Consider the following 23,075-nt stretch of genomic DNA (forward strand, 5'->3'; position numbering starts at 1 on the left):
TCGTGCGCATGCGTGAGAGATCACGTGACCGATTTGACAGGTTCGTGCGATGATGCAAGAACTTTGTTGGGAAGAAAAGGGGACTAAATTAGCAATTTTCTCGATTTTAATGTTAATACATGCTATATACGCTATATATATTAAATGTTTTGTATTTACATAGTATTAATTATTACATGCTTGTCATAAAAGAATTTTTTACTTATGTAAAAATTATAATTAATCAATTTTAATTATATTTGTAATTATTTTTATATTTGTAATTATTAATTATGTTTGTAATTATATTACAAATGAAGTTTTTGCTTTGTTTTTTCTTCACCATAAAATAATAATAATTATTATATTTCTATCATAAAATGTTCAATAATATTTTATTGATATTATTTGATAATATACAAGATTATATTATATATTATATATTGATTATATATTGATAGTACATTACCATTTCCTTCCTAACGTATATTTTTATTCTTTCTCCTACGAGGGGTCTAATTAAATATCCTTCATTATAGCGAAATACATACATGACTGAAGCATAAAACGTCTGCTAACATTCGTGCTATTACGCATGCGCGAGATTTATTCCTCCAATTGCAACACTGGGCCTGTTCTTTTTATCTGCACTGCTGCACTAGTGCAATTAGTTAGAGTGAAAGAAAGTATGTTTGTCTCTTTCCAACTTATTGTACTAGTGTAGCAGTGCAGCTAAAAAGAACAGACCCACTGCTTACGTCTTCGACTTGTGTTTACGACTCTGTCGGTAACGATTATAATTCTTCGTGCTCAAGCCCTTAAAACGAACATGGATTTGACTTGTCAGAATTCTGGCTTAACTATTGAATATTTGCTCGGTCAATTGAATACGGCGAGACAAGAGATTAATAATTTAAGGTATTTTAAAAAATTTATTTGTTTCAATCATGTATATATACATATTGCATTGCATATATCAATATGTAATTATTTTATTTCAAATTTCATTATTTTGTTTCTACTCCGTTTTATTATTATATATATACTCATTCCTTTTTTAGTGTTTATACATTAATCTCATGTAATGATATCTCACATTTAGCACAAAATATGATCAACAGTTATCATAGGTTATTTTATTATTTTATTGTATATTACATATATATATATATATATATATATATATATATATATATATATATATATACATTGTTAATAAAAAAAAAAGATAATAAAAATTGCAATTTAATATAGGTTGATTTTATTTAAGTTTTCACATATGCACATCTAAATGCTTTTTAATAGAAGTTTGATTCGATGTGTTACAGACAACAAGTGAAAGGTTTACGATATATACTTGATAAAGATGTCGATAATATTAAACGTTTCTTGGAATTACAAAAAGGTGGGGAGACTTTTTCACACTCCAAGCTAATAGCCTCATCTAAAGAAGAAGCAAAGCCTGGTACAAGTAAAGATCAAGATATTCTCAAATTAAAACCTATTGGTATCATTTCTACTTGGTTTCCTAACAAGAGAGCAACCCCAAGACAACCTGGAATATGTGGAAAGGTTCCAGGAAAATTAACACTTTATAATTCTGTATTTACAAATCCAGATCATGCATTACAGGGTTTGCAGGATTTTTCACATATGTGGTAAGAATAGTATAATTTGTTCAAAAAAATAATTTTATCATTATTGATAAAACAACAAATAATAACCTTTGCTTCTCTTTTCAATAGGATTTTATTTCATTTTCATAGAAATGATTCAACGCACACTCGTGCAAAAGTGGCTCCACCACGATTGAATGGAATAAAAACAGGCGTATTTTCTACACGTTCTCCACATCGGCCATGTCCTATTGGCCTAAGTTTAGTTAAGATTTTAAAAATTGAGAATTATACAATTTATTTTGAAGGTGTCGACATGGTTAACCAGACCCCTGTTCTAGATATAAAACCATATATACCACAATATGATAGCCCATTACATATTGAAAAATTAAGTAATAGGTCAAGAGAGAATAACATGAATGTCTCGGACATGTTTCATAATATGGAAGATATTGTTAACTTAAGTGAGGATCAATCAACTGATCTTCTTATTGACGATACAAATACCAACAATGGTGAACAAGCTGAATTTGATATTTCCAAAGATGAAGAAATAGCCTTAAGGCTCCAGGTAGAAGAATTTCAAGCAGATTCAAATCTTAGTGGCTATGATATTACAAGACAACCTTCTCAATTGATGGAAGCTTATGCTAACAATACTGCTTCATTACAAATTGATACTACAGATATGAATACAGAAACATATCAAATACAAGATAGGACATCTGATATAAGATCAGATTTGGATTATTCTATTCAACAGAATGCTGCAATATTAATAGCCGAATCACAGACAGATTCTATTAGAGATTTGAATAGCAGATTACATGATATAGATATAAATAATCCTGGCAATACAGAGTCAACATATGTAGAAAGAGATAATGATAATGAAATAAATTATACCGAAAATCAATCTTTACGCAACTCTAGACTGTTAGATGGAGCAGATGGTCCAAGTACAGTTTGTGGTACAGATACAGATTTAGTCAATCATCATGTGTTGCACGCAAGAGTCGATAATTCTCCTGTAAGAATGGGAATACGTGAAGCACCCGATGGAGAGGAAGGACTTGAGTCTCAGAGTTTGACACCATCGCGAACTTTACCAGATATTCACGCGGCAACAACCATATCATCTGTGCCAATGAATACAGCAATGGAGGGTAATTTTTCTGAGATAAGAATACCAAATTGGATTTCGCAGCCTCGTACAACAACATTATCAGTAATTTTCAATGAACGTGCTTTGATGCAATTAAACGAGATTTCAGATGATAAAGTTGAAGAACAAAAGCAAGCTATAGAAAATGTATTAAGAGAAGATCCTAGATCAGTGTATTTAAGGCAAAGATGGGGTAGCCAATTTTACACTTTTTTAATATATGATTTGCATATTACATGTAGATTTGACGATAGCAGAGGTATTGTTACTGTATTCCAAGTGAGACATGCAGGTCGTACTTGTGATTGCGGTGAACCTGAATGGCAATGCTTAGGGCATTCTCCTTTATCTTAATATATGAATATTGAATATTCAGGAGAAAGAGAAAAGCAAAATACTATTTCTACATCATGATTTAGTATAGTTAATTTATGCACATTTCTATATTTTAGAAATCTTTCTTAAAATAATTTTTATTAATAATAATTATTTTAGCTATTAGAATATTTATTATACTGATGAAAGTAGTTTAATGTGAGATGTCCTATGATTTAAATTTAATTTTAATGCAACTGTACAAGTTCCTATATTTTGTTATAAATTAATTATCGTTTATATTAAATTTATATTGTAAAGAATTTATATCAGATAACAAAAAAGGGAAAAATACATTAAAAAAGATAACATGTACTTTATGCATTTTATATAAAATTGGAATTTTTTTTATAAGTATGATATAATTCTATAGCAATATTTTGTGAACATATTTATTTATGTATACATTCGTATGGTAGAATCTGCACCTGCAGAAAATACCCATGGTTCAATGGGGTGGAACATGATGTCCAAAATACCAAAATCATTATAAGATTCATGGTGACACAATCTTTTCAACGGCACAATTAATGGATTTTGTAAAAGATCACTGAAAAAATGCATACAACGATTAAATATATAGATATACAAGAAAATTTCATATTAGCTACATATCTTACTTGTACACCATCCCGTGAGATACAATAAGTCCCCTATCATCACCTCCAGAGGCAAATAGAGGATATTGTTTGTGAAATGCTACAGCACGTACACCAGCTCCATGTAATCGCAATGTTTGATAAGGTTTAGTGCTTAAATCCAAGTCGAACCAAAGCATTTTGCGATCGTACGTTGCTACCAAGACATTATCACCTCCTGAAAAAAATTTATATTGATCACATGAGAACATATACATAATTAATACAAAATATAAATAAAGTTTACCAGGATGAATAGCCATTGTTGATATCCATTGTGAATTGGATAATAATTTTTTAACCATTTCCTGTTTTACAAGATCATATACCCTCACATTCCTTTGTGTCTGAAGAAGAAAAAAATAATCTTTAAAAAAAATTTAAATATACTAATACTATTAGTATTTTTTAGTAAGTTACTATTACTTACTGCAACAAATAAATATGGTCTAATTGGATGAAATAACACACATTGTATTAATCCTTTTGATTTACTAAAAGGCAATTGAGATCTTCTTTTTGACAACTGATTTATCAATACTGATCTATTTTGGCCATCTGGCATTACAGTAGCAAAATAATCTCCTTTTCCATGCCATGTTATTTGTTTTACAATTTTAAAATTATTTAGAATTATCCTAATTCCAATAGACCAGTGTTCTCTTTCTACTTGGTCCCACTGTACTGCACTTCGTACTCTATCACTAACTATTATAACATACATATATACATTAATCTCATGTACATGTATAATCTTGTCCCAAAAAAGAGACTATATATATATATATATATATATAAAATATTTTCAAGATTATTTTTAAAATAAACTGTATATAAACAATATTGCTTTTATTATTGAATTATTTATACCTATTTTTTCACTTTGTGGTATTATTTCCAAAAGTTGATCAGTTTTACTGCTAATAAGGTCATCTCCAACACCAGGATTTATTAAGAGAACCTTTTTATCAGCTGCAACAGCTATCAATGATATAGTTTGGTTTGGACACCAAGCAACACTTCTAATAACACCACCACAAGGCACTGTTTTTAAGCATCTGCCTGTGCTCACTTCCCATACTGTTAAAATAATATATATTTTATATTCTACATGCAAAGTATATAATTTACAAATACATATATTAATATTTAAATATAAATTGACAATAAAATAATTATTTATATATGTGTATATATAATATGTAATATAAATTAATATACATATATGTAATAAGCTATGTATAAGTAACTCACTCTTCAATAACATATCATCTCCACCAGAAGCAATAAACTGACCACCTGGTTCTGCAGTAATACTTCTGACCATATCTGTATGTCCTTTAAATACCATAAACATTGTAGTTGGAAATGGTTGCAAATCTCTTGGACTGGGCAATTGTGGAACCAAAGCTTCAGGCTCTATTGTCAATCTCATTTTTAATGCTCTAGGACATAGGTATAGATCTAAACACCTCTGAAATCTTTCCTTGATATATCTAGAGTATGCTGGTACTTCTCGAAGAGAATTGTATTTTTGTGGTATAAAATGTAATTTTCTCTTCCATGGAGTTGTTTTCAATTTATTCCATTCTTTAAGTTCTTTGTTATCAAATAAATATTCTGATGGAGGATTATAGCTCTCTGCATGACCAGGTAAATGTCTTTTAGGAGCTGGAATATGCTTATGAATTCTACGCATTTCTTCTGCCTGATCATCAGATTGCCATAACATATAAAATTGTGGCTCCTGATTCTTTTCTCTATCTTTTTGCATTTCGGCAGTAGATTTCATCCAGCCCATCTTAAGAGCATGTACCAATTTTGATACCTTTTTAGCTTCAATTTTAGATGGTAAGAAAGAACGTTTATGTTCTGGAAATTTTCGAAGAGGCGTTTTCATTACTTCGGAAGTAAACCAGTCCACCCATGGCTGTGCAATATTTACAACATATAAAATAGTTAAGTTTTTAATATATTATATACAATATATCCTCAAATTAAATTATTATAAATATAACTTACCGCATATTCATCAAATTGAACATCAGGTATTTTTTGTTTTTGAATTCTTACAATTAAATCTATATCCGCTTCACTTAATATAATATTTCGGCCAGTTTGAGGATCTTTTATAGTTCTCCAAAAGTCAGGATCTTCCATTCTTTTTAAAAAGTTATCTAATTCATCACCTTTTTCTGGTTTTGGAATTTTTTTACCATCCCAATCATAACCAAGATGATTATAATCATTATACCATTTCATCGGTACATTCCCAACTGTGTTATAAGTATCTTCCTCATCAGAACTATCATACTCATATTCATCTTCATCATTAGGCATATTCTTAGCTTGTGTTTTATTACAGATGTCATCCTTATGTTCCTGCATTTTTGATTCTTTGGAATTCTTTTCATTTTTCAATGTATTTAATTTTTTTAGAGATTCTTTATTTTTATACTTAATTTTTATTTTATTCTTCTTATCTTTTAATATAACTCGTGAATTCTCTTGTGTTCCTTTATATGAATCATTTGTTGCTTTGTTATCTTCTGAATCTTCAGTATCTGTAGATTCATAATTTGATTCAAGTTTATCATCTTCATCATCAGATTGAAAAACCAGAGAAGAACCTGAGACCGGCCACATGGCTTTAACGGACATGTTAGAGCACTGAAATTAGCATGGATGTAAGAAATACATGAATCGAGTGGGTTTCTGTTAACGTCCATGCGACGTGAAAATAGGAAAATAGACTCTAAACTTGAGGTCGCGACGATAGACCTTCTCATGGCGTTTTCAAGTGGTCGCGTTTAATCGCTCTGAGATAGTTTACTAGACGTCATTGACCAATCATAGCCATTCTTCAGAAGAATGTAACCATACATTCTTCAGAAAAATAGCTGTGATTGGTCAATAACATCTAGTAAACTACCCCGAAGCGATTAAACCCGACCACTCGAAAACGCCATCAGACTTTATTCCCCGCAACGGTACAATAACCAATCGATTTACAGCTAGTCCGTAAGAACGAAAAGTTGATTGGCTATCGCTACGTAACGTCTTGACACATCCTGTGTGCAAATTTTTAAACTCGTGAAAAAGATGAAACGATATAAATCTCACATATTTGATATATATTATAAATATATATAAATATAAAATCAACTCGATAATTTATGATATTGCCAATATAAAATCAACTCGATCCATTTCATAGATTTTTCACTTTTTCTAATATGGATTTCGAGTCGTCGACGTTTTATAAGGGAGGATTTATATATTATAAATGTTTTTCCTCAAAATAAAAAAATTTTTTTCATTTGTATGTATGTTATACATCAGGATATATTTTTATAAGACTATAATGTATGTGTTAGTAATGAAAATACATGGATATACATTATAACATTGCGTCTGTTCTCTCTCTCTTTCTCTCTTACATACACACATATTGCGTTATTCATAATTATATACATTTAATTGTACAAATTTAAAAAGTATATGAAAATGTTTTATTTAATATACTTGATTATTTTTATATTTATCTGAATAATAATTCATTAGCAATATATTGCACTAATTATCTTAAAATTATCTGCTAATAAAAATCAAAGAATTGTAGAAAGAAAATATAAGATATATAAGGATAAATTAAATTATTTGAATTAAATAGTGATATAATGAGATAAAAAATAATACATAATTAAGTAATATAAATAATAATAAATTTGATTAGATTACAAGACTTTTCAATATTATTCATTTTTCTGCTAAGCAAATTAATGATAATATATAAAGACATTCTAAAAAATTTTATTTGATTTTAATTACATAATTAAACACACTGATCAGAAATGCATCAAATATTTAAACAAATTTTTTTGAATGCGCGTTATTTATACAATTTTATACAAATTTTGCGCGAATTTTATACAAATTTTATTTTAGATAAAAAATCGCTGTATAATTATTAAGCATTTTTCAATAAAAATACTTGCATCCCTAAGGACACATCTCTATATGTCTTCTATTTCTATAATATAATAATAACAATGTTTGAATTGCTATATATCATCTATGAACAATTTTTTTTATCTTTGTCCGTTACATAGAATATACATCAAATATAAAAAATATTTTATGTTTACTCCCGACTGCTGCCAACCGCAAATTGGCAAAAAACGGAGGGAGTATGTGTTTTTTACTTATGTGTGTCCTATTTTAATATTTAAATGATAAGGCCTCTTCTATAATTTGCTTAAATAAAATTTATACACATGTTAAACAAAACTTATAAACTTAGATTTGTGTAGAACTCATTGGTTTGCCGTTATTCAGTCTTTGTCAGGTATTAAATAATATACATTAAAAAATATATCCTCAAATAATGTCATGCCTTACTTATTAGATTGTTCAATCGCATATTTAGATATTTTAGAATATAAATTTAATAACTTAGTTTTCGACAATTAAATAATTTAATAATGAGTAGAAAAAGAGAGTAAGTCTTTACTCCCATATTTATATTAACTTAACAGAAAACGATAAAAAAATGGATGTACTACTATTGTAAAAGTGAATATATATAAAGCATATTACAATAATTATGTAATGAAAGCCTGAAAGGAAAAATTTCTAATAAGCTTGATGTGCTATGTAAAAGTATTTACATTTGCTACAGACATATAGAAATATATATATTTTAAGTTCCGATACTTTTGCGAAAAAACCTATGTTTGAAACTGCGTAACAAGTAGCTTGGTTGCTTTGGCAATATCATAAGCGCATGAACGTACTTGCTGCAGACAACGATCCATGTGTTCAGCATCACTGGTGCATCTTTGAAGACCGGAGCATTCCGCTTGAAGTCTCCCAGTATTGCCATTTAACTGACGTAAGGCAGATTTGATATTTTCCTCCAGTGGATTCTATTGATACAATAAAAATTACTTTTTTCTAATTTAGCAACTGTGAGAAAATGAACGAATACTCGAAAAAAAAAAAATGGTTTTACTTGAGGAAATATAGCAGTTAACTCGGCAACAGCAACGCGTATTCTCTCGGCACAAGGGACAAAAGCTTCTCGTTGGCTCGGATCTTGCATAGCCATCCACAGTTCTTGAATTCGTCTGGTGACTTGTTCTGTTCGCCGAGTTACCTCTTCGCTGGGTGGCAAATTAGGCGCACCATATTCCCACAGACTCTGTGTGTTATTCCGCGATAAGACCTCTGTGTCGCGTTTCGTCTAGATTGAAATAATACAAACAAATATTTGATCTATTTCTTTAACATAAGTTTCAGAAATTGCAAATTATTGTCAATTACTTGACAAATAGTCGTTGACCACGATGCTGGTTTCCGTAAGCCTTCTCTCGTCTCGTACATAGATGCCGGTCGTTGATTCCCACGTACAGTGGATGTTTTGATATCGTGCACTGGCTCTAATTCGGGTTCCTGTTCTCCACCGACATGCCCGTTTATGTTGTCATCATTAGAACCTTTTACCTAAATTAATTTGGCTTAAATTAATTTTTTTTCCTAAATCAATTTTTTCTCAATTTTTTCAGTATTAAGTACAATTAAACATTAATATATTATTTAATGGATTATACTATTTATATGTTGCATACAGGATAAAATTTTGCATAGTTACTTGTAGCATACGTTTGAGCTCGCTATTCTCTTGAGTAAGTTGCTCAACAGCGATTTGTAACGTATGTATCTGCTCGCGGAGATCTCGTACAGTTGATTCAGATAAAGTTAATTGTTTTTTTAAAACTTCTACCATAGATGGAAGACCTTTGGCCATTGGTGCAAATGCCTCCTAAAACATGATACAATAATAATCTTTATTTTAAACTAACACAAAGAACATATTATAATGATACAAAAATAATATTATAGTTCAATATATTAGAATATCTAGTCACAAATTTTGTAAAAAAATTTTCTAAAAATTTCATGATCTCTCAGTCGTTTTGTTTAAAATTCTAGGAAAAAAAATGTTTTATAGTGCAACTTCTTTGTACAACTGATTTTTTAGTACAACTTCTCCTAAAATAAATTTTTTTATTGCATTTTTTAATGTTTTTTATTCATATGAAAAAAACAGAACCTCCTAAATTTCAGCTAAATTTTTAAATATACTGAAAAAAATTGAATAATTTCATAAAATAAGCATTTTCCATTTGCATAAATATTCATTTTTTTAACACTAAAAATTATAATAAAGGATATATGCTACATATTCGATATTTTGTTAAGATATTGTATAAATAACAAAGATAAATATATATTTACAATATATTTCAAACACACAATTTACTTGATTTACCGACTGTTTGCAATGTTAACAATAAGAAAAAAAATTATCAAAGAAAAAATTTTATAAAAAATTTCTTGAATTTCAATAAAATTCCACTGTATATGATATTGTTGTGAACATTTAAATTGTGATATTAAGGATATATTATGAATGAATGAATGAATGTCTATTACAAGTAAAATATTTCACTATGGTTAAATTTACACTCTCAGCAATAATTGTATATACACAGTCTCATGTATTTGTTTAATAAAAATATCTAACACAATATTCTAAACTTAAACAGCTAAATTACTTTAAAAATAAAAATAATTTCGTTTATGTTTATTTTTTTTTTTAACAACAAGTTTTGTAATAATTTATTAAACCATACTATTAAATCTCTCACTTGTTCAAACTTACCTCATTATTAATTTTAATTTGTTTTGCGACATCAGACGAGTTGTTATCTGTAGATGTTAAAGCAGCATAATCATCATCGGATGCAACACTATCGTATAAAGGTTCATCATCAGACATTTGTGATCCATGTTTACCGAGTTGCTCTTTGTGCATAGATACCGCAGGATCTAAAAAACAATATATATATTTATATATACATTCACACACACACATATATATATGTCGTGATATAACACAAAATGTTTAAAATTGTATAAAATAAATATTTCTTAATTTAATATTACTTTGAAATGCATTATTGGCAAGCATATGTCTTCGATTTGCCTCAATCAGTAAATCTGCTATAAGTGTAGTGAATTCTTTTGGTGTAAATCTTGCTAATTTTTGTCTTCCTTGATTCCTGGTAGATGACAATTGTGGATTAACTGGCAGAAATGGAACAGCACACTTCTCTGGGAGAGATGCAGTTGAAAACCATACTATACATAAAAATTAAATATTATTTTATTTTAAATATTAAATATTATTTTATTTTCTTATATTTATTATTGTACATATTTTAATAAATGTTTTTATTATATGTTTTTATTATATTCACAATGAATTAGAATTATATTGCTAAGCTCAAAAATTTTCTACTCACCCTTCCATAGGAATAGCATGACAAAAATATATGTATAAATATAATGTAAAAAAATATATGTATCATTCAAATAATCTAAATTATATATCTAAATTATGAGTAGTATATTTTTATGTATAAAATATGTAAAGAATACAAAAGTAATACTCACTTGCTTCTGTTTCTCGGCGATCCACCTCGTCATAAACATCCATAGTTAATTCCTCCAATAAGTGATTTGACAACTAAACAGAAATAAAACTAATTAAGCAAAATACAAAATAAAAATAAATAAAATAAATAATCTTAATATAAATCTTAATATAATCTTAATATAAATCTCTACATACCATTTGTAATCTACTTTTTCCTTCCACAGCTGGCTCACTTTTGTCTAAGCTGGAGGTCAAGTCAGAAATGATGAGATGTTCATCACTTTGATGATTTGGCTTACGAGAGCATATATGATATGTCAGTCTATCTGTTACTTCATACATACATTCAATTATGCGTTCTGACAAATCTATGTGTCCTGCCATCCTGAAATAATAGATAAAATATTCATTTTTAAATAATTACATGTATACATTCCGTATTCAATTTTATTTACTTAGCAATATCAGTAGCTATTTGTCCATTTAGATCAACTACACTTGGATCTGCACCATTAGCTATTAAAAGTTCTACTTGGAGATTTTGTCCGGCGCGAGCTGCAACGTGTAAGGGTGTGGTTCCTTTCTCCTGTATACATATACACATATACATACATGTCTACATATAGACATGTCTACATATAGACATATCTACATATAGACATATATACATACATACATATATATATATATATATATATATATATATATATATATATATATAATGTATAAAATTCAATAAAAATATTTTTATAATAATTCAACTACATTTAATAATATTTAATATATACTTGTATAAATTACTTTAATAAATATTAAAATATACCTTATAAAAATAATTAGGATTAGCACCTTGTGCCAATAGCCTCAATGAAGTTTCTAAATTGCTTGTACGGACACTACTATGCAACTGCCTACTGAGTTCCTCTTCAGTACAACATTCTTCCTTGCTTGGTCGTAATATAAATGCCAGGTGTTGATGTTTTGCCTTAATGAAATCTGCCTTTACAGGACTATAAATAATGTAACAAATATAAGAAAAAAATCTAATTGAAAAAAAGACAAATATCTTACAAAAAATATAGAAAATGCTTGATATTTAAAAGTATTTCTAGTACTTAGAATCAGTTCTATCTAGAAAAATCATAATAATTATAATCTTTATTTAAATTTGATTTTGAAAACATCAAAATATCTATGGGTGAGGATGCTGCTTCTTCTGCACACACAATAAAATTTATTGTCTAAATTACTAACTGTAAAGAATCCTTAGCCTGAGGTTTTCTTCTACTAATTTTCAAGCTGCTAGGATCCAGCAGAGAATGTTCCCAAATACTATTAGCTCCATTATCATTCAAAGTATGTACCATCTGAAATATTTATATCCAGTTATTTCTAACATTATATAATATGCATACACCATAAAAATTCTAAAAGAGCTCTTCTCTATGTTTTTCAACAATTGTATACTAACATTCAATAAATGTGTATTCCAAACACTCTTGTGCAACGACTTGATATGAGATACATGACGTCCTAGACTACGATGAATCCCGCAACAATCATCACATAGTAAAATAGCTCTATTTATCGATGCCCATCCTGGCTCTAAAACATGATCATTTTCAATATAGTTTTCTCCCTATAGTTTTCTTTTAAATAATTATTCTAATTAAAATATTCTATTAAGAAATGTATATTTATATTTTCGATTATGTTATATAAAGATCAAAACATAGGTTTGACATGATGATAATTGTCACGTCTTATATTCTAAAAAATTGTGATATCCCGAACCGCTGAAAGCGCGGAATTAAATGAGTGATCGTCAAGAAAAACGATGTTGCTCACCGAGTGCCCCACAGTCTGCACATACATCCGCGCTCGCTTTGTGCTTCGGACGCGCCATACTTATGTCCTTCCTTGATTAATGACACTTATTTGCACACATTATATCAGCATGACATAGTCAACAATCGACGACAATTGACGCGGACGACGATGACTTGTATCGGGAGTAAAAACATAAATTGAATTGTGTCATCATGCTCTTATTGCGAAGCACATCCGAGGAATCGGGGAAAAAAAACGAGCACGCGATCGTAACGCCAGATAGCGGTCGTATTTCGTAAATGCGTGAAAGATAATCGAGGGAGATAGTTTATCGATAGTTTATTTACTGTTGGTAAATTTGTTTCCTCGAAAATAATTTATATTATTTATTATCGGTGATATCGCTGTTGATGTATCATTTACAAGATTATAAACAAATAATGTAATAAGATAATTTTATATGAAAAAAATATATAGAGAATGCTCGAATGCTATATTTAAAAGTATTTTTAGAATTTTATTTTTTTATTATTTTTAAAATTATGGTTTATATATTATCCCTACATATTTATATAAACTTTCTTAATAAACTATTAAATTGTAAGTTAAAATGTCACAGTGCAAAAAACAATAATTATATTATAAGATAATATTCATATAATATTAATATATAACATTTTTTTATGTTAAATATTATATAAAATATTATTAAATATCATAATAATGATTTAATAACATCTTTTTATTTACTTTTTTTATTAGTAATAGTTTTAATATAAATATTTGCATTCTCGCAGTGTTATTACCCCGCAAAACATATAACACATTTATCGCTAAATCTGAGATGCAATGTGATATGTGTGTATGTTTAAAATATAAAAATACTCATTCAGATGTTCATTTTATATTTCTTAGCTCATATCGTTTATTTATACAAATTCTATAACTATTTCTCGATAACTTTCTCATAACTCGTTATTTTAAATAAATTTTAATATGTTTAATTATTAAAAAAATACCATATATAACACCTCTTATATATAGTAATTTTACATTTTTTGATTTATATTATCTACATAAAACAATTCTTTGATACAATCTGTCTTTCACAGTAATATTTTCATATCATTTGAATAAATTTTGGTATGTTTATATTTTAAAAAATGCTATAATAATAACATCTTCTACATAAGTTAGAAAGTTTCTTATGCATGACACACGCATAGACGCACATATACACATACACATACACACACACACACACACACAATAATTCTTTATTTTAAAATAAATATTGACTGATTATTTATTATACAACTTATGATTAAATTATTTGATATAAAATATTGAATATATATGCAATACAGTCGATTTCTTCTATTTTCTAAAATTCATCTATCCCAAGTCAATTATTTCTCCCCTAATTGTAAAATTTTCCTGTTACACTGTTTTTTCATATTCATCATATGAGAGCACAACAATTTATCAGACATTTTATAAAACTTAAATATTACCGTCTTTAGTATCGATATTTTCTTTAGTATTAAGAATTTTTGGAAAATAATCTTAAAATAGAAAAAATCGCTTGATATACATGAAATTGTTGTATATCTAGTCTCCATATAAATGATAAAGCTCTGCAAGTATTTTACCCGATAAAGAAGCTTTTGCATCACCACTTTCAGAATGTAAATTATTTTTTGATTGTGAACAATTAAAATGTTTAATGTTAGGTGTTAGCAAACAACTCATACGTGACTTTAAAGCCATATATTCCTTCAAAGGTTTCTCCTCTTTTTTGTTTTTGTATTTATTCACAGGAATGCTTTTTTTAAGTGATACAATTGTCGTACTCGACTTTATATTCGTGATATCCAGCTTATTTTCTAAATCCACAAAACTATCATTTTCCTTGTTGTTCTCAAAAGTAAGATTCTGAAAATCGATCTGATGCGATGACCGAATTCCAGAATTATTCTTTTCATATACATCTGTTTTCACAAGTTTCATTAAATTAGTGTCAGGTGTTTTATAAATTTCCTTTGGAATATTACTATCTTCAATAATACTTTTTTCAATATTAATATTTTCTTCAGTATTATGTTCAGTTTTAATGTTGCTACTAACACATAGTGATTTTGTGTTTATATTATTCGTTATTTTTATATGATCTTTCAAATTTTCAGTCATTTGCTGCATAACCTTGATATCATTGTTATCGCTTTCTTTATTTGTTATATTTATTGCAGATAATACATCCATAATAGTACTAAGTATAAATCTCAAATTTGGCAATGTGTCTTCTTCTAATTTGCAAATGTTATGTTTTAACTTAGATGCCAAATCTATAAGATTTGTTTTATTAAGAATTATATATTCATTCTTGTTAGTGCTGTGATTTAAATTCAAGCAAGACTGGTTTATCATTTGAACATCTTGTGTAGATTGATGTAAATCTTTCCTACAATTGTCTGTATTCATAGGCAAGCATTTCTTTTCTTCAACATCAATTAAACTTTCGGGAATTTCTTTTCCCAATGCATTGTCCTTTATATCTGTACAATTTGTATTAAGAATGATATATTCATTATTCTTGTTAGTGCTATGATTTAAATTCAAGCAGGACTGATTTATCATTTGAACATCTTGTATAGATTGACGTAAGTCTTTTCTACAATTGTCTGTAGACATAGACAAGCATTTCTTTTCTTCAATATTAATTGAACTTTCAGGACTTTCTTTTCCCATTGCATCATCCTTTATGTCTGTACAATTTGTATATAAAATATCTATCCCAGATTCATCATTTACAGTACACATTTGTGATGATATGCATTGTATCACTGTTTTGTTAACTTCTTCATGTATGACAGAATCAATTTGCATATTTGTTACTTTCACAGGAGATGAACAACTTTCCAATCTCTTAGATATCTTGTGATACTTATTGTCACATACAGAATATGTTGAGAGATGTGATTGAGGTAATATAGACTTGTTTTGTCTAAATCTATTCTTAATGTATAAATCTTTTACAGTATTTGGTGGTATTAAAAAACTTTTTCTTGTAGACAAATGTGAATTTTTCTCTCTTGAACTATCAATTAAATTATTTCTGCTTGTTGTTACGATTGTTTCAGTTTTACCCACAGGTGTTATTTTCACAGTCGGTATTTTCGTAAAGTTTAAATTTCGCCGCACATTTTTCTTGCTATGGGATAGTTTCACACATGTGTTTGTCTCTGCACAGAAAAAAAATATAATAAAAAATATATAAAAGAGAATGATATAGTTGCAAATTATAATAAAATATATAGTTAATATATAGTTAAAGAAAATATTTAGTTAAAATTTATTAATATATAATTATATATAGTTAGATATAATGTATAGATATAATATATGGATAAAATATAATTAAAGTGAATGAAAAAGAAACTTATATACACTGACCATTTCTTTTTCGATTTGATGCACTTTTCATATAAGGAGTGAGTCTTTCAGGTAATTGAATTTTAATAGTCGAATCTGAAAGCAATATATTGATATTATTAATAAATACATATTTATATACCAATTTATTTCTATATTTATATATTCATATTTATATTCTATATATATATATATTAAAAAATTTTTTGATATATATATATATATATAAAACTGGCTTACTTGGTTGATCATTTCGTGACTGCTTACATGATCCAAGTAATTTTGTAATTTTTACAGGTTTGGGTATCTTTCGCACTAAAATAAGAGAAATCATTTAATATTTTTTAAACAGTTATAATATAAATAATTAATTATATCTAGTTATAATTATTAAGTTATAGTTATAATTATAATTATTATTATATCTGTAATATATGTATTAATAGTATTACATATATATATATATATATACATACGTACATATATTTATATTTTCAAATCAAACTTAACAGTCATAATTATTGTACCAATGAACAATCCATCAACTAACCTGTATTCTCAGGGTGCAATATTGAATGATCAGATTGTGTTGTAGTTTTTATTCGAAACATTTCCACACAAATTATGCTAAAAATATAAACTTATATGAATCTTATTTTAATAAGAATTGCAAATATACAAAAATAAAATTCTCTTCAGTGCTTTAAAAATTTAAAGTATAATAATATTAAAAATCATTCATCCATATATAAAACTTATTCTTTGGAAAATCATATAAATATATAAAAGAGATAACTACAAAAGTAAATTTTATAAATTACTTTTATACATTTTATTTTGCTAAACACAATTGTAGATATATACTTTTTGTCTCAAATAAAACAATACTTACTAATAGAACAGATGTTTTGTAATGTAATCTCTATTCTTTGAAGAGTATAAACAAGATTTATCCTTTTACTGAAGGAATTGTGTCATATAAAAAAGTAATAATTATTCCATCCAATAACTCACTCTTCTTAAACAGCTTGGCTGCTTTTCATATTCTTTCTGTTTACATTTTCACGTTCTTATTCACGTGTACTATGCATCAACAATGTAAATTGTAGCAAACAAATCTCACAAATAAAGACGCAATCACGCACTTCCAAATTATTTTGGAGATTTTAAACTTGACATAACGGCTATGTTTATGGCAATGTACATATACCATGTATAGAGAGGGAAGCCTATAGAGAATTTGTGAAAAGCCCGGAACATTTTTTTATTTGACAGCCAATCGTGTGACATATGCGTTTTCTTACTAGAAAACTCCTATATTTGATTGCGTTTCAAAATTTATTCCTTGAAATAAAGTAACACTCGACTGACCAATCAAGGCAAATGAAACTAAAATTTATCTGTTCTTGATTGGTTAATTAAACGCTACTCTAGTCCAAGGGTAAATTTTGAAATACAATTCTGAAGTATAAGCTTATATATCTAGGTTACGTATAATTAATAGAAGTTTATGGTTTACTTCACCGCGTATGCACAAAAACCCGGTTTCCGAACGACAAACTATTCAGTGAGATTTATCCACTTTATGCAATATTATTCTTCAATTGATCAGCTGGTTTTTTGTGCAATTTAGTGATCAAAATGACGAAAGGTACAGTGAATATATTTATAATCTTAATTTTAAAACTAATTATAAATATAAATATGAAATTGAAATGACGAAATAATTATACAAGCAATAAGGTGTTTAAGCTATTTATATTTTATTTTCGATAATATAAAATAGAGCGCACCAGACAGTAGGATATTTAATTTTATTAACTTACTGATTTTATTATTTTATAGAAGAAAGCTTGGAAAAGAAATCAGTGGAGCGTAATGATAGCGATAAGAAAGCAGCATCTGATTCGGGACCTGATCCATCAGCTCCAATCACAAGGAAAGGAGTATTAACATCCTTCTTGACCTGCAAACCTATGGAAATACCAGAACAGGACATTGTAATTAACTTATGACTCATCTCTATGGATTTTATTGAATATATATATAGAACATTAAATTTTATTCATATCTTTCTTACAGCTTGGTAAATGTAGGTTTGTTTCTGAATTTGAAAAGTTGAATCGTATTGGAGAAGGTACTTATGGCATTGTATATCGAGCCAGAGATACAAAAAATGATAAAGTTGTTGCATTAAAAAAAGTAAGAATGGAGCATGAGAAGGATGGATTACCAGTAAGCGGTCTCAGGGAAATATCAGTCTTATTATCATGCCGACATGAAAATATTGTGCACTTAAGAGAAGTAGTAGTAGGCAGAAGTCTGGAAAGCATATTTCTTGCAATGGAATATTGCGAACAAGATTTAGCAAGTTTACTAGACAATATGCAGGCACCATTTTCGGAGAGTCAAGTCAAATGTATAGTGTTGCAAGTACTAAAGGGTCTTCGTTACTTGCATCATAATTTTATTGTTCATAGAGACTTGAAAGTTTCTAATCTTCTTATGACCGATAAAGGTTGTGTAAAAATTGCTGATTTTGGATTGGCCAGGTGGTTTGGTTTACCATTAAAACCAATGACTCCTAGAGTAGTAACATTATGGTATAGAGCACCAGAACTGTTATTGCAAGCTAAGACACAAACAACTTCTGTTGATATGTGGGCAGCTGGATGCATATTGGGTAAGAAATTAAAATTAATTAAACAGAACATTTTAATATCATTATACTGTTTGTAAATTATATATATATATATATATATATATATATATATATATTGTATATAATTCATTTTACTAGGAGAGTTATTGGGACATAGACCCTTATTACCTGGTAGAACGGAAATTGCACAATTAGAATTAATTGTCGACTTATTGGGTACACCCAGCGAAGCTATTTGGCCAGAATTTAACTCGCTACCAGCACTGCAGAATTTTACACTTAAACAACAACCATATAACAATTTGAAACAAAGATTTCCTTGGTTAAGCGCTGCTGGTCTGAGATTGTTGAATTTCTTATTTATGTACGATCCTAAGAAAAGAGCAACTGCTGAAGAATGTTTGCAAAGTAGTTACTTCAAAGAAGCTCCTTTACGTTAGTATATATACATATAAACATATTTATTTACATTTTTAATTGTTTAAAGTTATCGTCTTAAAATATAATCAAGCTATCTAACTAATCTGATATTATTACAGCTTGTGATCCAAAACTTATGCCTACTTTTCCACAACATAGAAATATGAAAAAAACGGCTACTCAGAAAGAGAATCGTGAACAAGAGTCTACTGTTACCGATCAAACCAATAATCTACCAGCAATTTCAGATCTTGTATGTTAATCAATGTATACATTTTGACAATTATATAGACATAATATTTAGGTTTAATTTTAAAATATCTTGTGTGTACGGGCCTATGCACATACATATAAACATATTACATTGTGTCCTGAAATTTGCAATTAGTGACGCATATAATTCACAAACAAGTAAAAGTCTGTGATTGACTAGAGAAACCTCTTTGACTTTAAAATCTTATACATGATATATTTCAAAACTTATTGCTTAAAATAAAAGAATGTAAATAATTTTTTAAATTTAATTTTTCAAGAATTTTTTTTATAGCATTTTGAAGAAATAAATATCAATACTAATAAGTTTATGCAAGCAAGGACAGATTGTTATATTTTAGAAAGTAAGAAAATAAGAAAAGAGAAATAATTATCACATAAATATCTATATAAAATATGAATGAAACGTTTCAACTGACTAGTGTCTGTTCATAAACTAAGATTCATAAAAAACTCAATGATAAAAATAATATGCATAAAAAATATACATGAGCTTTAAACGAGAGTATGTATATCGAGAAAACTAATATTTTTTTATTTACAAATTTTGGGACAACTTGTATAAATAAATTTTAATCTGTGTTTATATTCATTTATATATTTGTTTGTTTCAGCTTGGATCATTAGTTAAGAAAAGACGTGTCGAATGAAAAATTTTCAAATTTTGACCTCTTAACATTCTCTTTGAGATACATAATATATATTGCCAATATATTTAGAATGTATCCATAAATATAACAATAACGTGATTACTACATTACATATGTAAACCTATTAATAAATGTACCTTATGTATAAAAAATTTTTAATGATAATGACGTTAATCTGTTTTACTTGAAAAAATATTTCATGAGAAACAAATTAATAAATTGTATTATTGATACATATTTGCATGAAAGATGCCGTTTCCTTGAATAAAATAAAAAAAATTATATTAAATTTTATATTTGTTCTATATTTGATCAAATTCCATTTGAATACATTATCATGTATTACATCGATATTATATATTTTTAATATTGATGAGTATTTTAGATTTTTTTGAATAACTTATTTTTTACAATAACTGCGTGACCTCTCTATATAAAAATGTAATATTATTATAATTATAAAATATTTGTATAAAAAGAGCTACAATTGCTCATAACGTTTTTTATATTCGCCACGAGGATCGTATTTGGCAATAAGACGATCCCAATCCTTGGATCGTTTTGTTTTGAGATGATTTATCACTTTTTCTGCCGTAGCCTTTTGTTTATCATTGCACTTGCTGCAACTGCTCGATAAAGCATCCGGTAAAGTCTCTAAAAAATAAAATAATTCATTATATTATTGTTCCATTATGATTGATAATATTACTGCGATTAATGTAACTATTTCGAGATAACACATTTTATGAACGTATCTTATGAATATTGTACCTATATGAAGAATAAATGTGAAAAAATATTATACACTATGTAGCTTTAATATCGCTATACTTTTTTTAATGCAATTTCGTGATTAAATACTATTATTACTATATTATTATCAATATTTGAACATAAAAACATTTAATATATTTAATATACATGCATATTATTTACTCGTATTTGAAATACGATTAAATGTTATATATGCTTTCATCTACAATTAGAATTATTTCGACTTTAAGAAGTTAATACAAAGAAGTAATGTTACTTAAACAACTCCGGATATATGTAATTGCACGAGAAAGTTGACAGTAAATATTATGTAATAGAGAGAGGGAGAGGAAGGCAGAGAGAGTATATTATATATTGAGTCTATCGTAATATCGCAGCCATAACTATAGTGCTGCATATCTTCATTAAATTAATGTATTTTTTAATTAAGAAATTAGTAAGTTCTGAACAAGCTAAATAATTGTATAATCGAAATAAAAAATACGAATGAAAATATCTTGACAATGCTTATTATAATGTCCTTATTATCTTAATTTTTCCTTTTCTGCTTACTTCTTAATTCGCGACCTTCGGCAGTGCAGGGTCCTTCGTCCAACAAACACCGGATGTAATTATTGAGGACGCGATTATTTTGAAGAATCTTATCCACATCCACGTCATCGTATTTTCCGGTATATTTCTCAGTGGCAACAACCAGAATCATCAACGAGGCCAACGAGATCAACAAATATTTCTTCATTATGCGAAAGATTATCAATAAGTACGAGAACACACGATGGATTTCTTCTTCGATCGACAAGGCTGCAGACAGAAAGTTAAAAAGCGTCAATCGTGGGCAGTCTAGCTTTTATATAGTCGAACGGAGAACCATTCGAACGGAGGGGTATATACCTGTCGTGTAGCTGGAATGTCTTACAATTGCCTCCCTGGAAGTATCTTCTAAGAAGTCTTATATTAAATTACTTGGAGAATAAATTTGAATACTCTTATCGTATTACCATTTCGACACACAATCGGTTATATATTCGTTTATATATTTATATTTTGATCTGAATTTTCCATGATAAAAAATAATAATATTGATAACAAAAAACTCTTATGAGATTGTTTAACTTTATCTATGAATATAATATTTATAGATTAATTAATTTTGCATAAATTCTATAATTTTGAAAACAGGGTAATATTACATAAAAAATAACAAATACAACTTTCGAACTTCAGAATTCTCATGTTTTATTAAAATAAATTTTAATTAATTTTTTTTTTCAATCTTTGTGTGTGTGTATGCGCGCGCACGTTCATTAGAATCTTTATTTGTTTGTAAGCTATTGATATGCATAGCATGTCGAGTCTTTGACCTACTCTGTTAATGCGTTACATCAAGAGAAACGGATTGTAAGGTTCATACTTTGGACAATATATTTATTGTAAGATATTTTCAATAATAATTGTGATATTCTGTTGTAGCTTATCAAAATAAACTTTTTTCCAATGAAAATGTAATACATGACATTTAATTTCAAACACAATTAATTTTTACTTTTTTTTTTTCAATTTGTCTGTCTGTTATATAAAAAAATACGATAAAATTAATACGATGAGAGAAATGTATCAATTAAAAAATCTTACACAGTAATAGTGCATGAATGACACAAACTATTGAAACGTGTGACGCATGAAGAGAAAGTGGTTTCGATAAACCGTTATCGGTACATCGATAACTCACTGTTTGCAGCTTCTTATATCGTATA

At 27.8% G+C, this 23,075-nt stretch overlaps 6 protein-coding genes across 8 annotated transcripts; 2 read left to right on the top strand and 4 right to left on the bottom strand.

Moving 5' to 3' along the window:
• Nucleotides 1–745: 745 nt before the first annotated feature.
• On the top strand, nt 746–4,038 carry LOC145966624 (uncharacterized). Its single transcript, XM_083090844.1, has 3 exons — nt 746–897; nt 1,308–1,637; nt 1,725–4,038. The coding sequence occupies exons 1-3, from the start codon at nt 809–811 to the stop codon at nt 3,115–3,117; spliced, it is 1,812 nt and encodes a 603-aa protein (XP_082946970.1). The 5' UTR covers nt 746–808; the 3' UTR covers nt 3,118–4,038.
• LOC145966623 (ribosome biogenesis protein BOP1 homolog) lies at nt 3,450–6,508 on the bottom strand. 2 transcript variants are annotated; one of them, XM_083090842.1, is made up of 7 exons: nt 5,799–6,504; nt 5,031–5,706; nt 4,647–4,856; nt 4,207–4,484; nt 4,024–4,123; nt 3,759–3,954; nt 3,450–3,688 (listed from the first exon to the last, which is right to left on the bottom strand). In XM_083090842.1, exons 1-7 carry the CDS (start codon nt 6,435–6,437, stop codon nt 3,535–3,537), a joined length of 2,253 nt encoding a protein of 750 aa, XP_082946968.1. In that variant the 5' UTR covers nt 6,438–6,504; the 3' UTR covers nt 3,450–3,534. The 2 variants fall into 2 exon arrangements, with proteins under 2 accessions (XP_082946968.1, XP_082946967.1); XM_083090841.1 differs by having other exon boundaries at nt 3,759–4,123; nt 5,799–6,508.
• A 1,065-nt stretch (nt 6,509–7,573) lies between these two features.
• Nucleotides 7,574–13,370, bottom strand: Git (ARF GTPase-activating protein GIT1). The gene is made up of 13 exons (XM_083089654.1): nt 13,129–13,370; nt 12,752–12,885; nt 12,535–12,647; nt 12,104–12,290; nt 11,736–11,866; nt 11,476–11,665; nt 11,298–11,370; nt 10,788–10,982; nt 10,504–10,670; nt 9,430–9,600; nt 9,102–9,281; nt 8,791–9,021; nt 7,574–8,704 (listed from the first exon to the last, which is right to left on the bottom strand). The coding sequence occupies exons 1-13, from the start codon at nt 13,184–13,186 to the stop codon at nt 8,507–8,509; spliced, it is 2,028 nt and encodes a 675-aa protein (XP_082945780.1). The 5' UTR covers nt 13,187–13,370; the 3' UTR covers nt 7,574–8,506.
• A 502-nt stretch (nt 13,371–13,872) lies between these two features.
• Nucleotides 13,873–17,736, bottom strand: LOC145966920 (uncharacterized). 2 transcript variants are annotated; one of them, XM_083091347.1, is made up of 5 exons: nt 17,557–17,736; nt 17,093–17,169; nt 16,783–16,857; nt 16,564–16,638; nt 13,873–16,352 (listed from the first exon to the last, which is right to left on the bottom strand). In XM_083091347.1, the coding sequence occupies exons 2-5, from the start codon at nt 17,151–17,153 to the stop codon at nt 14,722–14,724; spliced, it is 1,842 nt and encodes a 613-aa protein (XP_082947473.1). In that variant the 5' UTR covers nt 17,154–17,169; nt 17,557–17,736; the 3' UTR covers nt 13,873–14,721. The 2 variants fall into 2 exon arrangements, with proteins under 2 accessions (XP_082947473.1, XP_082947472.1); XM_083091346.1 differs by having other exon boundaries at nt 13,875–16,352; nt 17,435–17,736.
• Nucleotides 17,737–18,060: 324 nt separating this feature from the next.
• Nucleotides 18,061–20,652, top strand: Cdc10 (cyclin-dependent kinase 10). The gene is made up of 6 exons (XM_083089655.1): nt 18,061–18,193; nt 18,388–18,542; nt 18,625–19,225; nt 19,343–19,639; nt 19,744–19,877; nt 20,512–20,652. The coding sequence occupies exons 1-6, from the start codon at nt 18,184–18,186 to the stop codon at nt 20,545–20,547; spliced, it is 1,233 nt and encodes a 410-aa protein (XP_082945781.1). The 5' UTR covers nt 18,061–18,183; the 3' UTR covers nt 20,548–20,652.
• A 165-nt stretch (nt 20,653–20,817) lies between these two features.
• On the bottom strand, nt 20,818–22,310 carry Csp6 (chemosensory protein 6). The gene is made up of 3 exons (XM_083089656.1): nt 22,213–22,310; nt 21,874–22,122; nt 20,818–21,201 (listed from the first exon to the last, which is right to left on the bottom strand). Exons 2-3 carry the CDS (start codon nt 22,058–22,060, stop codon nt 21,029–21,031), a joined length of 360 nt encoding a protein of 119 aa, XP_082945782.1. The 5' UTR covers nt 22,061–22,122; nt 22,213–22,310; the 3' UTR covers nt 20,818–21,028.
• Nucleotides 22,311–23,075: the final 765 nt, after the last annotated feature.

The sequence above is a fragment of the Camponotus vicinus genome, unplaced genomic scaffold (assembly GCF_025532165.1).
Source record: "Camponotus vicinus isolate PSW18456_S1 unplaced genomic scaffold, iyCamVici1.0 SCAF_2, whole genome shotgun sequence".
Lineage (NCBI taxonomy): Eukaryota > Metazoa > Arthropoda > Insecta > Hymenoptera > Formicidae > Camponotus > Camponotus vicinus.

Excerpts from the sequence above, each read along its gene's own strand:
- Csp6 (XM_083089656.1), bottom strand. The coding sequence starts at position 22,060 with ATGAAGAAATATTTGTTGATCTCGTTGGCCTCGTTGATGATTCTGGTT. Across the intron at positions 21,202-21,873 it reads CGAAGGTCGCGAATTAAGAA|AGACTTTACCGGATGCTTTA; the intron begins GTAAGCAGAAAA and ends TTTATTTTTTAG.
- LOC145966624 (XM_083090844.1), top strand. The coding sequence starts at position 809 with ATGGATTTGACTTGTCAGAATTCTGGCTTAACTATTGAATATTTGCTC. Across the intron at positions 898-1,307 it reads CAAGAGATTAATAATTTAAG|ACAACAAGTGAAAGGTTTAC; the intron begins GTATTTTAAAAA and ends GATGTGTTACAG. Across the intron at positions 1,638-1,724 it reads CAGGATTTTTCACATATGTG|GATTTTATTTCATTTTCATA; the intron begins GTAAGAATAGTA and ends TCTTTTCAATAG.
- Git (XM_083089654.1), bottom strand. The coding sequence starts at position 13,186 with ATGGCGCGTCCGAAGCACAAAGCGAGCGCGGATGTATGTGCAGACTGT. Across the intron at positions 11,371-11,475 it reads GAAAAAGTAGATTACAAATG|TTGTCAAATCACTTATTGGA; the intron begins GTATGTAGAGAT and ends ATTTCTGTTTAG. Across the intron at positions 9,022-9,101 it reads GGTCAACGACTATTTGTCAA|ACGAAACGCGACACAGAGGT; the intron begins GTAATTGACAAT and ends ATTTCAATCTAG.
- LOC145966623 (XM_083090841.1), bottom strand. The coding sequence starts at position 6,437 with ATGTCCGTTAAAGCCATGTGGCCGGTCTCAGGTTCTTCTCTGGTTTTT. Across the intron at positions 4,485-4,646 it reads ACCACAAAGTGAAAAAATAG|TTAGTGATAGAGTACGAAGT; the intron begins GTATAAATAATT and ends ATGTTATAATAG. Across the intron at positions 4,124-4,206 it reads GACCATATTTATTTGTTGCA|ACACAAAGGAATGTGAGGGT; the intron begins GTAAGTAATAGT and ends TTTCTTCTTCAG.
- LOC145966920 (XM_083091347.1), bottom strand. The coding sequence starts at position 17,153 with ATGTTTCGAATAAAAACTACAACACAATCTGATCATTCAATATTGCAC. Across the intron at positions 16,858-17,092 it reads ATTGCACCCTGAGAATACAG|TGCGAAAGATACCCAAACCT; the intron begins GTTAGTTGATGG and ends CTCTTATTTTAG. Across the intron at positions 16,353-16,563 it reads ATCAAATCGAAAAAGAAATG|AGACAAACACATGTGTGAAA; the intron begins GTCAGTGTATAT and ends TTTTCTGTGCAG.
- Cdc10 (XM_083089655.1), top strand. Across the intron at positions 18,543-18,624 it reads AAATACCAGAACAGGACATT|CTTGGTAAATGTAGGTTTGT; the intron begins GTAATTAACTTA and ends TCTTTCTTACAG. Across the intron at positions 19,878-20,511 it reads TACCAGCAATTTCAGATCTT|CTTGGATCATTAGTTAAGAA; the intron begins GTATGTTAATCA and ends TGTTTGTTTCAG.